Source organism: Hyperolius riggenbachi, chromosome 12 (genome assembly GCF_040937935.1).
Source record: "Hyperolius riggenbachi isolate aHypRig1 chromosome 12, aHypRig1.pri, whole genome shotgun sequence".
Lineage (NCBI taxonomy): Eukaryota > Metazoa > Chordata > Amphibia > Anura > Hyperoliidae > Hyperolius > Hyperolius riggenbachi.
The window spans coordinates 34,583,317-34,599,205 of record NC_090657.1 but is presented as its reverse complement, the minus strand read 5'-3'; the positions used below and the strand labels follow the sequence as shown (position 1 = coordinate 34,599,205).

The window sequence follows — 15,889 nt, the reverse complement described above, 5'->3', positions numbered from 1 at the left end:
AGTTTTTTCCTTATAAACTTCTATTCATCGGTAAACAATGTGTATGAAATTCCTATATGTCTATGTCTGAGACTTTTATTATGGCTTTATTTGGTTCTAAAGGCCTGCTGACTACAATAACATGTCAATCACATCTTCAGGGTGTGGCCCATTGTACAAGATGAATACATAACTTTTTATCAGGGACTGTAGAGCCATATTCCCACCCTAATGGAAGCCTGTTAAAGCTTCATAAAATGACATCTGGTCTTAGACGCCTCTAAGGATGTATAAAAGTTACCAACGAACAAGAATAAAGTGTAGTTGCAAGCTCAGACAGCACTGTATCTATTGAGTGCCACCAAGTGTGAAACCTTTATTTTACCATTAAAATGAACCACAATGTCAAACAAGTTAAGTCTGGATCCCTCCAAGGCAGTATCCAAACCTCCAGCCACAACATTATTATCCATCAAGCAGAGTCGGTTGCCTCCCATCCTGTATCTCATCATCAACAAATTCAGCATGGAAGACACATTAGATCTCCAAGTGTCCATGGAGGATCAGGCGGAAAAGGCATCAGTCTCTCCAGACATTTTGCTCCAAGCTACAATTTTGGAAGCATACATGGTTACAGTCATGGAAATCAGTTTGGCCATCATGGTTCTCACAGCGGTTTCAAGAACGATGGTCTTCTGTCTTTCAACGAGAAAGAAACTATGCAACTGCTAAACAACCGATTGGCTACATACTTGGAAAAAGTGTGCAACCTGGAGCAGCAGAACGACCAGCTGGAGAGGAACATTCGAGAGTGGTATGAGAAGAACCAACCTGATGGTCTTCCAGATTGTGGCAAGTACTATAGGACCATCCAGGAGCTGCAGAAGCAGGTAACGCAGTGACACTATTTATGGGGTGAAGGTGAACCTTGAACGGTGAAAGGTGGGGGTGTGGTGAGGGAACAATGTTTAATTGAAAATAGCAGCACTATTACAATAGCAAAAAATCTGGGGCTTTCTTAGAAATCAATCAAACTTTTACCCTTATATGATTGCTGTCAAAACATAACTTTTATTAATATATAAAAATGGAACTGCAAAAGATATGATTGACTACCAAAACAAGAGCAGGACCTAGTGTGTAAGGTTTTTTTTTTGGCTCAATATTAATACAGCATTAGGACCCTGATCATTGTACCCTCTACTAAAAAAATTATACTATTTACATTCAATCCCCCCACCAACCCAACATGTTTCACCCCCCTTAATTGGAGGCTTCATCAGGGGAAAGAGTGCCCAGTGCTAAGGGTGCAAAAGTGAAAAGTGCAAACAGCATTCAAAAATACATTATACATTTTTGTATTTAGTCAATTAGAGCGACGTGCTCTCATGCTGTATGAGGGCAACCAGCATCATACATACATGCATTCTATTTACGCCCTGAAAAGTTAATCCATAAAGAGTCTTTATTAAAGACATTTATTGGACTCATTGGTGTGGAAAGGCATGCTTAAGTATAACTGGCCACCCTGCACATTTGAGGGGGGCATTTAATTTGTGAAGTTGTTTCTAAATTAATGATGTACACTATAAGCCATTCCCCATGCAACTATGCAAAGCACAACAGGCAGGGACACACAGGTATGATGCCTGGGTAAAAAGGATCTTAGCCCTTTCTCCTGGAGCTCTCCAAAACTCCAGGTCCTCTAATGTTGACACATCAACTGCTTTTGTTTGGTCTTACCTTCTCCTATGTCCCACATCTGCCTATTGACTCAAAACTGTAAGGGGCAACCTCAATGACAGGAGGGTGGGATAAGAGGTGGGAGGAGCCAGGTACAAACCTACTTACAAGTTCATACATAAAAGTGAATGGAGCATCATGATATAGTCTGATGGAGGACAATTAATGTGAAATCCGTGTGAGGACTGGTTTTAATGATTTTATTCTGAGGCGGGAAAAATAATCCAGCCGGTTCAGACTAATTTCTCATTTTCATATTAGCATACTATTTATGATGATAAGTGTAGTGCCAAACATAGACTGACAAAAGCCTGCCATACATTATACAATTTTGAGTGAACAATCGTATTGCTTCAATGCAGCATAAGACCTTACCTAAACAAACAGTTCAAAGCATTCCCAATCTGTTGATGCTTGTAGATGTGGTTCAATCTATATTGAATGTTACCTTTATAACTGACACACTGCAACTTTCAGCTTTTGCAAAAACTGCACTGTAGCTATCATTTTGTTTTATGCCTAGTTCCTACATAGCAACGTTTCCAGGGCCGGGCCGAGGCATAGGCTGGAGAGGCTCCAGCCTCAGGGCGCAGTGTAGGAGGGGGCGCAGAATTCATTCAGCTGTCATTCCTAATTGTGTTTGAAGCAGAAATAAATAAGAAAAGGGGATACATGGCAGTGACTGCAAGCCAGATAACTAGATATTAAGGTGTTGGGGAGGTTGTGGGCCCTGTGGTGTCTCTTAGTCTAATAGCAATCAGTGTGCGACAGCTGGGGTGGGAGGGATGGAGGGGCGCACTTTGGTGTCTCAGCCTTGGGTGCTGGAGGACCTTGTCCCAGCTCTGAACGTTTCTATTATTTGGATCCTGATTACATCATTGGTGGATCCTGTGCCCAGTTCTCCTTTCCTTATTTGTGGTCTATTCATTGTATATACAAAATGTGGATGATTTTTTACCATGAATTTGAGTAGGATAATCATAGTCACAGGTGATGTACATGTGAAAAGGGCACCAGGGCAATTTGGGTGTGGGAAGTATTGCGCAGCGGCAATTCCGATAGTAAAATATGGGTAGATTTTACCTATATTTTTACTATCACTAATCCTAACCCTATTCTCACACAGAGCCCTCCCTCTACCAATGTCTAACTCTAACCATTCCCCCCACCGACGTCTAACTTTAACCCCCCCCCCCCGCAATGTCTAGCCCTAAACAATCTCATCCACCGGTGCCTTACCCTAACCAATCCCCCCACTGATGTCTAACCTTAACCGACCCCCAAAGATGCCTTACTCTAACCAATCCCCCCACTGATGTCTAACTTTAACCACCCCCTCCCCATGCCTATCCCTAACTAATCCCCCACCAATGCTTAGCCATAACCAACCTCCTCACTGATGCCTAACACTAACTGACACCCCCCACAAATGATGCCTAACCTAAACACCCCTCAATGATTCCTAGCATTAACTGATATAAACATGGGCGTCTTCGGGGTGCTCAAACTTCCCCAGTGCCAAGGGGCCCCAATTTCCTAATTCCCACTCTAGCAGAAGTTCTCTTAGGATCCCAGCAGCTGAAATCTCCAGGTCATGATCTTCTGTACACACTCTGCATTCTCCCAGATGTTTCCATCTGGTCCTTGAAGTCCATTCAGGCAATCGCCATGGGCATCTGTAAAAGCATCTTTATTTGATCAACTACTTAGCTAAGTAAGAGGTATGCTTAGAGGAAGTGTGACAGAAGGCCAGGTCCATGAGGTCTTCTCTGATTCAGGAGCCTGGAAAACAACCTGCACAGAGGCGAGAATGACTTTCACAGCCACACTTTATACAGAAAAAAAGTAGTGTAGTTATTTTTGTAATATCTGGAAATGTTCTAAAGGCTTGTATTTGCATTCATTAATAAACACACATTTACCAATTTTTACCAAGCACAATACATACAATGTACATAGTGGAGCTTCTTTCTGTGTTTGGTAACCGCTACTAGTTACACAACCACCTTTTGATTTAAAAAAAATGTATACAGTGAAAAAAAATGGTATTCTTTTTAAAGTGGACCCAAATTAAAAATACAAGACTTCAGAAATAAAATCTATTTTCTAAATTATAATGATAAATAGCAGCCTTTTTTCAGCTGCATGATGACAAATATAAAATATTTTACATTTATTGGAGGACCCCCCCCCCCTTCCTTTCATATTGCCGGGACAGAATCCGGCAGACTGGTGGAGTAGGAGGTGTCTGGCAAAGGAGGAATTGCTAATGGCTGCCACCTGTATAACCCTAGTTATGAAAAGAGAAGGGTGAAAAGCATGCACTGAAATGCTCATAGGCTTGAAGGAGTGTTTATTTATCTTTGTATGTGTCAGAGTGATGCAACTAAATATTGTGAATTAAAAAAAAGTTTGGTTTGGGTCCGCTTTAACAGCTTTCTAACAATGTAATATAATCCTTAAAAGCCCTGCACAACTTTGAGGTTAATCTCAGCGAATCTTTATATGACGGTAGATCAGTCATTGTTTACATAGATGTTTTAATAAGTATTTAGCAAGCGGAGAGACAAGTCTTCACTCTGCAATGACTCATCTATTCCATTATTTATGCATGGGAAAATATTACACAGCACTTTACAGAGGAGAATATTAAACAGCCAGTCCACCCTCACAAATGAATAGTTCGGTTATGGGCAGGTGTTGGTTCAACAAACCACTCTGAGCTGTCATAGAGATGGTCAAGGAGTTACAAATAATTCTAGTTTGCATGCAAATGTTATTCCAATAGTATGCAGTTTTTCAATCCATTTAATTGGCCTACCGTATTTTTCACACGATAAGACATACTTTTTCTCCCACAAAAGTGGGGAGAAAAAGTCCCTGCGTCTTATAGTCCATATACAGGGAGTGCCAGACATATGATCAGTCACCAATTTGAACTGCTGACCCACCACAATGTCCGAGACTCCATGTTATTGTCCCCCTATGTCCTCCTGCACTGTACCTGTATAAATGTAATTAGGGGAAGCCGCTATCACTCTCCCAGGATGAAGTGAGTGATAGCAGACACAATACTTGGGGGGGGGGGACATATACAAGACACACCATGTCTAGTAGAGGCCCGGATTTACATCACAGGAGCCTATAGGCACAGATGTCCTGGCACCCTAAACTTCCCCATCCAGGAACCCACATACCCCCGCCACACTGCACCGCAAGTGTGCTGGCTGGCCCAGCTGTCACTTCCGCTGCCCGTCATAGGTAGCTAGAGGTGACCCTTAGCATTAGGTAGCCAGAGGTATCCTCAGTATTAAGTAGCTAGAGGTGCTCCTGACTGAAGGGAGATCTTGTCAGTGGAATGCTAAGAGCCAGGTGACTAAACTCTCAGTTACACTCTCATCAGGACTCTGCAGAGGGAAGGAGGGAGGTGCTAGGGTAGGGGAGTGAGCCGCCTCTCCATCATCAGGCGCCTGAAGGCACGTGCCTACAGTGCTTTATGGTAAATCCGGCCCTAGTCTAGTATATTTTTTCCCCTACTTTTTGCCCTCTAAATCTAGGTGTGTCTAATAGTGCTGAGCATCTTATAGTGCGAAAAATAGCTGCGTACCATTTACATGAAATTTGCATGCAAGCCAAAATGATTTGCATTTAATTGTCACCTTTACTAATTAACCCTGAAAGAGACTGTTCACAATTCACATACGGTTTGCGTTTTTGCAGATTTACTTTCCCCACATATGTAAAGCAAGTTGGTGGCATTTTTTTATAGCATTTTCGTAGCATTAACACATCTGCATGTTCCACAGATCCCTGCAGCCTGTTCTCACAATGCCAAAGTGTTCCTGGATATGGACAATGCCAAACTGGCAGCTGATGACTATAAGAATAAGTATGTGTATTTTATAAAATATCACCAAATACATTCATGCAGTTACGTTTCTACCCTGTATGCTTGTTCCATTTCTGCGTCTTATTTGGTAATTACGTTTTGCTAAGTTTTCCCATTTCCCATTTACTATTTGTTCCTAATTACTGTATTTATATCCCCTTGATCTATTTTGGGGTAAATTTGGTTGGGATTCTCTAATGCTTTGCATGGGGTGGGTGTGCTTCTCTAATGAGTGTGTATATTCCCCCCCCCCTCTTTTTTGCCCCTTCACACCATGCCTTTCTCTTCCCCCTCCATCTCCTTTTTCTCCTCTTTCTCTCCCTCCATTAAAGAACCCCCCCCTCTCCCCCTTCCTCTCCTCTCCCCCCTTTTTTGGGGGGGTGTTGCAATAACTGTAATGACAGTTGTGAGATTTAGATGGTTGGCCCCACCAGTTTGTTATTGTTTTTTTTTAATGTAATGTATATTTTTTTAAGATAAGTTTGTATGCAAACATATCGCCGATATGCTGGAGTTTATTCTCCTTCCACCAGGGGTATTCCCCTTTAAGAATATGTGCCACCTGTGGAGGTGTGGTGGTGGAAGTAGGTGTGGTCTCTGGGTATTAAAGACTGCCAGAAGCATGTCATAATAGCTACGACTAAGGACCCAGTAGGGTCAGAAACGCGTCAGCTTGTATGCTGCTCTATTTTATGCTATTTTTCATGATGGTTTAATAAAGGACTTGGTTTTAACCTATGGAAGGTGTGCGGAGGAATCTTTGAACATTTCTTTTTGGTAATTAAGCCAGTATAATGATGACAACAGCTAAGTCTCTCATATTTCCAGTTTTATAAGTTGATTTTAAAGTGAAACCCCACTTTCACTCAAACATTGCTGGGCTTTATTCTAGTACTATTTTTTAGCTGGAAAAAAAAGTGATTTGCAACATTTACTACTGTCCAAAGCTCTTACTGGCATACGGACTGCTAAGAAATTTCCATTTTCATGCAGCAAACTCTTATCTCAACCAATTTTTTCACTGTTTTTTGGTTGTTCAAGTGCTTCAGAAACTTGAAGTCCAACTTGGGTCGAAGAGCTCAGGGAAGCTCTTTTGCATAGTTTGTAACCCTTCCTGTACTGGAAAACAATATGAAACTCTGTTATGAAATGTTCTTTGCTGTTCTATTTCTTGTACTACACATACAATTCCTTATGGCATAAGTTTATTTTCGCTTCAGATTTGATCTATTTTGTTTCTTTCTTTGAGATTTGAACTGGAGTCTAACCTGAGAAAGAACATCGAGACTGATGTCAATGGTCTCCGCAGAGTCCTAGAAAGGTTGAACATTGAGATATGTGATCTGCAGATACATGTCAGTAGCCTTCAGGAGGAGCTTCAAGAGTTGAAGAAAACTCATGAAGAGGTGATTGTTGCCTCAAGATGTTTTTAGGAAACCTTCAGATGATGTTTTTTAAAGCTTGACTTATTCATTCTTCTGTTTTGAAGGAGGTCAACTGTCTGCGCACTCATCTGGGTGCCAGAGTCAGTGTAGAAGTTAAGGCTGCTCCATGCAGAGATTTGAACAAAGTCTTGTCTGAGATCCGACAGGAGTATGAAAACCTGATGGAGAGAAACCTCCGAGAGGTGGAGAACATCTTTATTGCAAGGGTAACTCTTCTTGTAACTGAAATTTAAAGTCATTAAACCTAAACTTGTGTTCAATGCCATGTTTTACACTTACTTTTTATCTTTCAGAGTGAAGAATTAAACCGTCAGATGATGTTTGGGGCTGAACAGTTGCAGTTGGTTAGCAGTGACCTTATTGAGCTAAAACGTAATGTCCAAACCCTGGAGATTGAACTTCAAAGCCAGTTAAGTGTGGTAAGTATTACAGTTTGCTTGAAAACTAATACGTTGTGAAGATATATAAAATCACACATAATAAAGTGTGATTTTCTCACCCCCATGGTCTGTATTCCACATATGGGGCCATATGCAATTCACTTTTTCTCCTGAGTTTTCTCCTAGGTGATATTTTCACAATTTGTCATAAAATGCCTTTTAAGCCACCAGCAAGCAAGGAAACACTCAAAATAAATTTGATAGTACTTTTTCACCAACTTTTGGGTACTTTTTCAATTGTAAAATTCTGAAAAGTTAGTTTAAAGAGAAGATAAAAAATATCACCTAGGAGATAACTCAGGTGAAAAAGTTAATTGCATATGGGCCATGGTCTTGAAACCCCTGCCCCCAGTATGAAATTGGGCCAGGGTGATTTTTTTCCCTTTTCAACCCATAGGTGCAAAGGATGCTGGGGGATTGATGTCATAACTCCACCCTCATATCCATGTGATCTAATCCAGGCAGGCAGACATACATCTGAAATAAAAATTATAGCAAACAGACAGGATAAGGCAGGCTGCAGCTATTCTGCTGTCTCTTCTCTCTTCTACATACTGTGAAAAGAGAAGTAATTTGATCCAGGCAGGCAGGCAGAGAGCAGGGGAGGGAGGGGCAAGGGAGGGAACCAGGGTGAAAGGGAGGGCATAATGCTTTAGCAAGGCTTCAGCTTCAGGAGAAAGAAGCAAGTGCTACTTACAGATATAAATGTGAGTCTGTTTTATCCACTATGGTGTACCAGATGTACACTTTATATGTTCATCTATTTGTACACAGTGCATAGACTACATATATGTATTGCCATTCAAACCTTTTTTTGTTTGGAGGTGCTCTTTAACATGTACAAAATCAATTAATTAACAGACCGGTCTAAATGTTAACTTTTGAAAAGAAGTGAATTATGTTTTGTGCGAATAACCATATTATTTGCAAACCCATAAATTCTTCTTCCATTCAGGAGGTCAACATTTGTATTTGTATAGCACAAACATCTTCTGCAGAACTGTACAGAATATACAGTAGCTTTGTCCCTTAACGTGGGGCAACGTGTGACACGATGAGATAAACATGTGTATGTACAGTTCAAAACATATTAATAACCAGCCTGTCTATCTTTTGTTATTTTGCTGCCTGAAAGAGTTAATTTTCAAGCATGGAAGTGGCAGCTTCTGTCTTGTCAGTACCTTGCCGGAATACTGATGCTGCAAATTAGAGCCATAAAAGTTTTCCTGGCAAAATACAACTCCTGAGGGCAGGGGAGACATAGAAATAGTTCATGTATTTTAACTCTGGGACACTTCCTAGACTGCCACTGATCAGAGACAATAAAACATTCAATCTACTTTGTAAATGTTTAAATATAAGATAAAGCCATGGGATATCACAGAAGTAATTTTTAGGAGTAGGAGGATAAATAAAATTGTTTCTCTTATCAGCTTATTTTCACTCCAGGTTTACTTTAACTGTCCCTCAAAGGGGCTCACAATCTAACCCCTACCATATATTACCCTTATCATTATATTAAAGATTTTTTAGAGGAGAAGAAAACAAAGCAAAACATTTGCCATATCACTTGACATTTTTCAGAAAGCAGCTCTTGAGGACTCCCTGGCTGAAACGGAAGCCACTTTCCAGGCTCAGCTGGCCCAGCTGCAGCATTTGATCAACAGCTTGGAATCTGAACTGGGACAGATACGATTTGATCTGGAGCAACAAATGTCTGCTTATAAGATCCTCATGGACCAGAAGAATCATTTGGAGATGGAGATTGCCACATACAAACGTCTTCTAGATGGACATGACTTTCAGTATGTAGAACATGAAATACTTTACAGTAATTATAGTGTATATTTTGAAAAACATAACACAGTACAAAAGTAATTAACATACCCAGGCCCTGATTGACATCACAGGAGCATATGGGCACAGATAGATGTCCTGGCATCTTAGACTTCACCCTCCATGAACCTACGACCCCCCCACACCAAATTTCACCATAAGTGTGCTGGCTGACCCAGCTGTCACTTCTCTCTTACTTCCCATTCCAGTCACAGGTGCCCCTTAATACTGAGGGCAACTCTATCTACCTTATACTAAGTAGCTAGAGATGCCCCGGACTGAAGGGGGATCTCATGAGTGGAATGCCGAGACCAGGGTGAGTAACCTCTCATTTACACTCAACTGGAAGAGTCTCGAGTTGCAGAGTCGCATAAGGAAGGAGGGAAGCATTCGGGCAAGGGAGTGAGCCACCTTTCCATCATCAGGCGCCTGTAGGCATGTGCCTACAGTGCCTTATGGTAACTCCGCCCCTGAACATACCTCTTCAAAAAAAACCCTCAATAGTAGCTGATAAACTTGACTTTGGTATACTTACCTGATCCAGCTAATATAAACCACGCATATGGTGATCATTTCCCTAATTAAGGGTCACCTACAGTGAAAACTTCCAGGAAAAATCATCATTATTCCAGAAATATACCCTGGAAAATGTCTAAGAGTGTTGGGAGGAAGTCACCCAGTGTCAGGAGTTAGCCCCTTCCTCATGGCCGTTATGTCTTCCTATTGGTCCTTTAATGCAACAAATTATTTATTCCATGCAGTTGATCTCTTTCCTGATAAAGAAGTTCAGGGGCTCAGCTTCCTGTTCTTGCAGATCCAGTTACGTCTTCTTTAGCAGTTTTAAGTCTATTCTTGGTCACTTTAAGGTACCCTAGACCTGTTTTTTATCCCCCCATATACTTTTAATCTTGTTTTATAACTGGTGTTGTGACTAGCACACAGCACTGTTCAACCTCCCCTCCAGCACCCCCTAGCAGAACGTCGAAAACGGGCAGGAAGGAAGTGGCAGTTCTTACTCTCTTACTCCCCTCTGCCCGTCTATCATTCCGCCCCCTCCACAAATGCAATAGTGCCACATTTGATTCACTGTACATAGCACACAGGGGAGCTGTGTTGTTTGCAGGCTTGCGGTAATTGAGGTTGGATATCCTTCTCCTGCTGCTGCTGTGAGCAGTGAATCATATGTGGAACTATAGCAGCGAGTGGAGGGCGCGGGACTAAGGATGGGCAGAGGGGGGGAAGAGCTGACACTTCCTCCCCGCCCATATTTGATGGCAGAATGGTGGCCACGAGGAGCGCTGGAGGGGGGAGGGGTGATTCTGTGTGCTAGTGACAGCACCAGTAATAAAACAATATTAAAAGCATGGGGACCAGGTCAGGAGCACATTAACCTTGGCCAATTTATCAGAAAACTGATAAATCTTGAGTAGAATGCTCTATTCCGAATACTATTTGTAATGTTTTATTTTTCTTCTTCTTTCACAGTGCTCACGGTCAAAACAACAATACAGGTAAGATATTAAAACATTTTTCTTTAACTACCTAACGACCGCCCCATGCCAATGGACGTGGTCGCGGCGGCAGCCCCAGGACCGCCTAACGCCAATTGGCATCAAGTCCTGGGACCGGCTACTGAAGGAGATTGCACGCAGGCTGCGCAAGCATCTCCTGCTTGGGGGGCAGAGCTCGGCCCCACCTTCAGACTCCAAGCAGCGATCTCCGCTCGGGAGAGTGTTAGACAGCGATACCGCCGTCTTACGGTGAAACCGCTGTCTTTTCAGTTAGTACAGCGCTGCGATCAGCAGCAGTGCTGCACTGAGGACAGCCATGTGACAAAGCTGTCCCCTGGGACATTAGCAAGCGATCAGCTCACATAGGCAGAAGCCTATGACAGTCGATCACCAGGATTGGGTGGCTGGGGGGAGGGAGGGGTTTTCAATAAAAGAACAAAACAATAAATAGTAAAAAAAAAAAATAATAATAAAGAAACATTTATTTAAAAACAAATAAACACTAGGGGGGCAATCAGACCCCACCAACAGAGAGCTCTGTTGGTAGGGAGAAAAGGGGAGGGGGAAATCACTAGTGTGCTGTGTTGTGCGGTCTTGCAGCTTGGCCTTTAAACTGCAGTGGCCTATTAGGCAAAATCTGGCCTGGCCTTTAGGAGGGTTTAGCACTGTAGTCCTCAAGTGGTTAAATAACCCAAAATTTTCTACTGATAATAATCTCAACCATTTAACTATGCCTTATTCTCTAATCTGAAAGTGAATCTGAGGGGCCTGAAATAACAAAAGTTAGATACTTACCTAAGAGGGAAGCTTCTTGGTCTTCCAGATGCTTCCCACTTCCTCCTCCTTTGACCCCACTGCCAATATCCGGGATCCTCTAAACATCAAATAAGGGTACCGGGAAAACCCCTGGTGGTGGTTAACACTAAAACCCCCTGGTGGTCCCGAACCCCAAAACTCCCTTCCTGACGCCTAACCCCAAAACCCCCTTTCTCTGCTGCAAATAACATTAATAAAAAAAGCAATATATTTCTAAGATAATACATTTCAAAACGATATTTTACGAAATAATAGTCAAAATGAATTTCAAGACAATATTTTTTAAAATATTAATTCTCAAAATATAAAATTTGGGTTGAATGGGTCTGGCGCCCGCTAATTACCGGGTGCCTAAATTTCTCCTTTGGCGCCCCTTAGCCGATAATTTCTATTAGCGCCTCTGGGGCACACAAATAGTCAATTTTCCTGATTCTTGCAGTCACGCATAAAGTATTTACTGTTTTTGTCCTGCTACCTTGGATTCACTTTAAACATTTAAAATACATTTCATCTTTATTAAACAAAAAAGTAAAAATTTAGAGATACATTATTAGGGTTCTTTTCCACTGCATGCTTTTTGATTACATTTTTGTTACACATGCAGCTTTACTTTCGCAACAACACCAGCACTACAATGTAAATGTAATAGGCTGCCCAGAGGAACACTTCTCTTCCTGTAAAGTAATAGGCTGCCCAGAGTTGGGAACACTCCTCTTCCTGTAAAGTAATAGGCTGCCCAGAGCTGGGAACACTCCTCTTCCTGTAAAGTAATAGGCTTCCCAGAGCTGGGAACGCTCCTCTTCCTGTAAAGTAATAGGCTTCCCAGAGCTGGGAACACTCCTCTTCCTGTAAAGTAATAGGCTGCCCAGTGCTAGGAACACTCCTCTTCCTAAAAAGTAATAGGCTGCCCAGAGATTGGAACACTCCTCTTCCTGTAAATTAATAGGCTGCCCAGAGCTGGGAACACTCCTCTTTCTGTAATGTAATAGCCTGTCCAGAGCTGGGAACACTCCTCTTCCTGTAAAGTAATATGCTGCCCAGAGCTGGGAACACTCCTCTTCCTGTAAAGTAATAGGCTTTCCAGAGCTGGGAACATTCCTCTTCCTGTAAAGTAATAGGCTGCCCAGAGCTGGGAAGACTCCTCTTCCTGTAAAGTAATAGGCTGCCCAGAGCTGGGAACACTCCTCTTCCTGTAAAGTAATAGGCTGCCCAGAGCTGTGAACATTCATCTTCCTGTAAAGTAATAGGCTGCCCAGAGCTGGGAACACTCCTTTTCCTGTAATGTAATAGGCTGCCCAGAGCTGGGAACACTCCTCTTCTTGTAATGTAATAGCCTGTCCAGAGCTGGGAATCCTCCTCTTCCTGTAATGTAATAGGCTGCCCAGAGCACAAAACACTCCTCTCCTTGCTATATCTGCCTCGCAAAGGAAAACTAAATAAGAAATGTAAAATAAAGTTTGCAAAAATCTATGTGTTCTTTTGTTTTCTTTCAGAAACTCACCACGTTGTGAAATCTCAGCAGGTCACAATGCAAGTCCATCAGGCCAAATGTTAAGCTTATGTGACGTTTTCTGAATATGTCCCAAGTCCTTTGTTATGGATTGATCTTTCTTAAAGTGTACCTGAGGCAATTATTTTGACACAAATGGGACACAGTGGTATGTCCTTTGCTTGGGGACATGTCTCTGTGTCCTCTTTGCACCCACTTTTTGTCCCCTCTTCGCTCTGCTGCCCCCCTTACATAAAATATTCAACAACAGTTTGTCAGCAGACTATTAGGGGAAGGGACGTCCCTTGCAGGAGAGGAACCCTCACAAAAGGCTCCTTTCCCACCTCTCTGTGTCTCTATCCCACCCTTTCCCCATTTTTTTCAGCTAAACCGAAAGTAGAGGTAAACTGGCTGCCATATTTATATCCTTTGACCCATTCAGGTTCGGTCGTTTTCACGTGAGAAATGTTCACCTCCCATTCATTAGCCTATAACTTTATCACTACTCATCACAATGAACTGATCTATATCTTGTTTTTTCCGCCACCAATTAGGCTTTCTTTGGGGGGTACATTTTGCTAAGAGCCACTTTACTGTAAATGCATTTTAACAGGAAGAATAAGAAAAAAAATGGAAAAATTCATTATTTCTCAGTTTTCAGCCATTATAGTTTTAAAATAATACATGCCTCCATAATTAAAACTCACGTATTGTATTTACCCATATGTCCCGGTTATTACACCATTAAAATTATGTCCCTATCACAATGTATGGCGACAATATTTTATTTGGAAATAAAGGTGCATTTTTTCCGTTTTGCATCGATCACTATTAACAAGTTTAAAATAAAAAAACATATAGAAACATATAGAAATATTTCATCTTTACATTGATATTTAAAAAGTTTAGACCCTTAGGTAAATATTTACATGTTTGTTTGTTTTTTATTTTAATGGGTTTTTTTTATAGTAAACATTTTATTTGGATAGTTTTGGGAGGGTGGGAGGTAAACAATAGATTTATAATGTAAATGTGTGTTAATTTCTATTTTTTTTTTACATTCAGTTGTAGTATTACTTTTTGGCCACAAGATGGCGGCCATGAGTTTGTTTACATGACGTCACTCTAAGCGTAACACACGCTTAGAGCGACGCAGGGGGAGGTGACAGCCAGAAAAAGTGAAGCTTCCGAGAGAAGCTGTCGCTTTTTCTGCGGGTGAGAGGAATCAATGTTCGGGCACCATAGCCCGATACATTGATTCCGTGGCTACCGAATCCGCAGCGCGGGAGCGCGCGGTAGCGCGCATAGTTCCTGGACGTAGTTTCTACGTCCAGGAACCAAAATAGGTTAAAGCAATACCAGCTGCCTGGCTATCCTACCGATCCTCTGCCTCTAATAATTTTAACCATAGACCCTGAACAAGCATGCAGCAGATCAGGTGTTTCTGACATTATTGTCAGATCTGACAAGATTGGCTGCATGCTTGTTTCTGGTGTGATTCAAACACTTCTGCAGCCAAATAGATCAGCAGGGCTGCCAGACAACTGGGATTGTTTAAAAGGAAATTAATATGGCCGCCTCCATATCCCTCTCACTTCAGGTGTCCTTTAACACATATCGCCTTTAGTCTCCTCTACTATTTTATATTGTAATTTAGGTTTGCTGGTCTTTTAGCTTACGTTTACACATGGCATAACTCTTGCTTTTCTGAAGCTCTGTAATACTTTTCTTCTGAATAAAATCTGTCTAAAGCAAAAAAGGTGTTGTGTGTAATCAATCCACTTTCTAGGAATAAAGGTATTTTGTACATTGACACCATCGGTAGCCACAGTCAATATAGAAAGACAGTTTTACACAGCTGCAAATGTAATGTGCAAGGCAATAAGTAGGGTGACTTTTTCTGCTGAGAAGCAACTGGACTTCTCTACACCTACTGGGGACGCCCAGTATAGGAGAAAGATAGGGAGTACAGGCACAGACGGCTAATCCATCTCCGGGGTATCCTATGCCATGTTTTTGGGGTTTGTTTTTAAGGGGTGTTTCATTGTTTTTTGTGGGTAATGCATGGGTTTTGATAAAATTATTATCATTTTTAAAAGTTTTCTAATAAATAGATTTTTTGATGATTAAATTGGAGTTGTGTTGCATGATGTATTGCTGCTAAAGGCACTCTGTTGTATTTCCATTTGATCGTATAGAGGCACAATTCCACCCCCCCCCCCCCTTTGGCATTTTTTCTGTTCCTCTTTTCCTTTTCATTTTTTTGTATTTTTTGTTTGGACACATCGCGCCCCCAGGTCCTTGAATTAATTGTTCATTAGAAAAATGTATGCTGGCCACAAAAGTGATGGAAAAGATGTTTCAAGGGGTCTAAAAACTGGAGGGGGGCATGGCGGAGTGGGATAGACGCCAAAAGGGCCGAAATCACATTGAATTCTAAATTGCAGGCCTAAAGTGCTTTAAAACATCTTGCATGTGTATACATCAATCAGGGAGTGTAATTAGAGTTCTGCTTCACACTGACACACAAAACTCACTGTGTAATGCACCACAAACAGCTGTTTGTGTAGTGTCAGCCGTGCTGGACTGGTGCGCAACATGGCCAGAGTGCAAGCCGTGGCGGTTTTCAAGCCCAGTGCTTTAAAACATCTTGCATGTGTATACATCAATCAGGGAGTGTAATTAGAGTACTGCTTCACACTGATACACCAAACTCACTGTGTAACGCACCGCAAACAGCT

The 15,889-nt window shown here is 41.7% G+C and overlaps 1 protein-coding gene across 1 annotated transcript; it reads left to right on the top strand.

The window, feature by feature from the left end:
• Positions 1 to 371: 371 nt before the first annotated feature.
• On the top strand, positions 372 to 10,167 carry LOC137540919 (keratin, type I cytoskeletal 19-like). Its single transcript, XM_068262099.1, has 7 exons — positions 372 to 869; positions 5,529 to 5,611; positions 6,861 to 7,017; positions 7,101 to 7,262; positions 7,350 to 7,475; positions 9,081 to 9,327; positions 10,094 to 10,167. The coding sequence occupies exons 1-7, from the start codon at positions 372 to 374 to the stop codon at positions 10,165 to 10,167; spliced, it is 1,347 nt and encodes a 448-aa protein (XP_068118200.1).
• Positions 10,168 to 15,889: the final 5,722 nt, after the last annotated feature.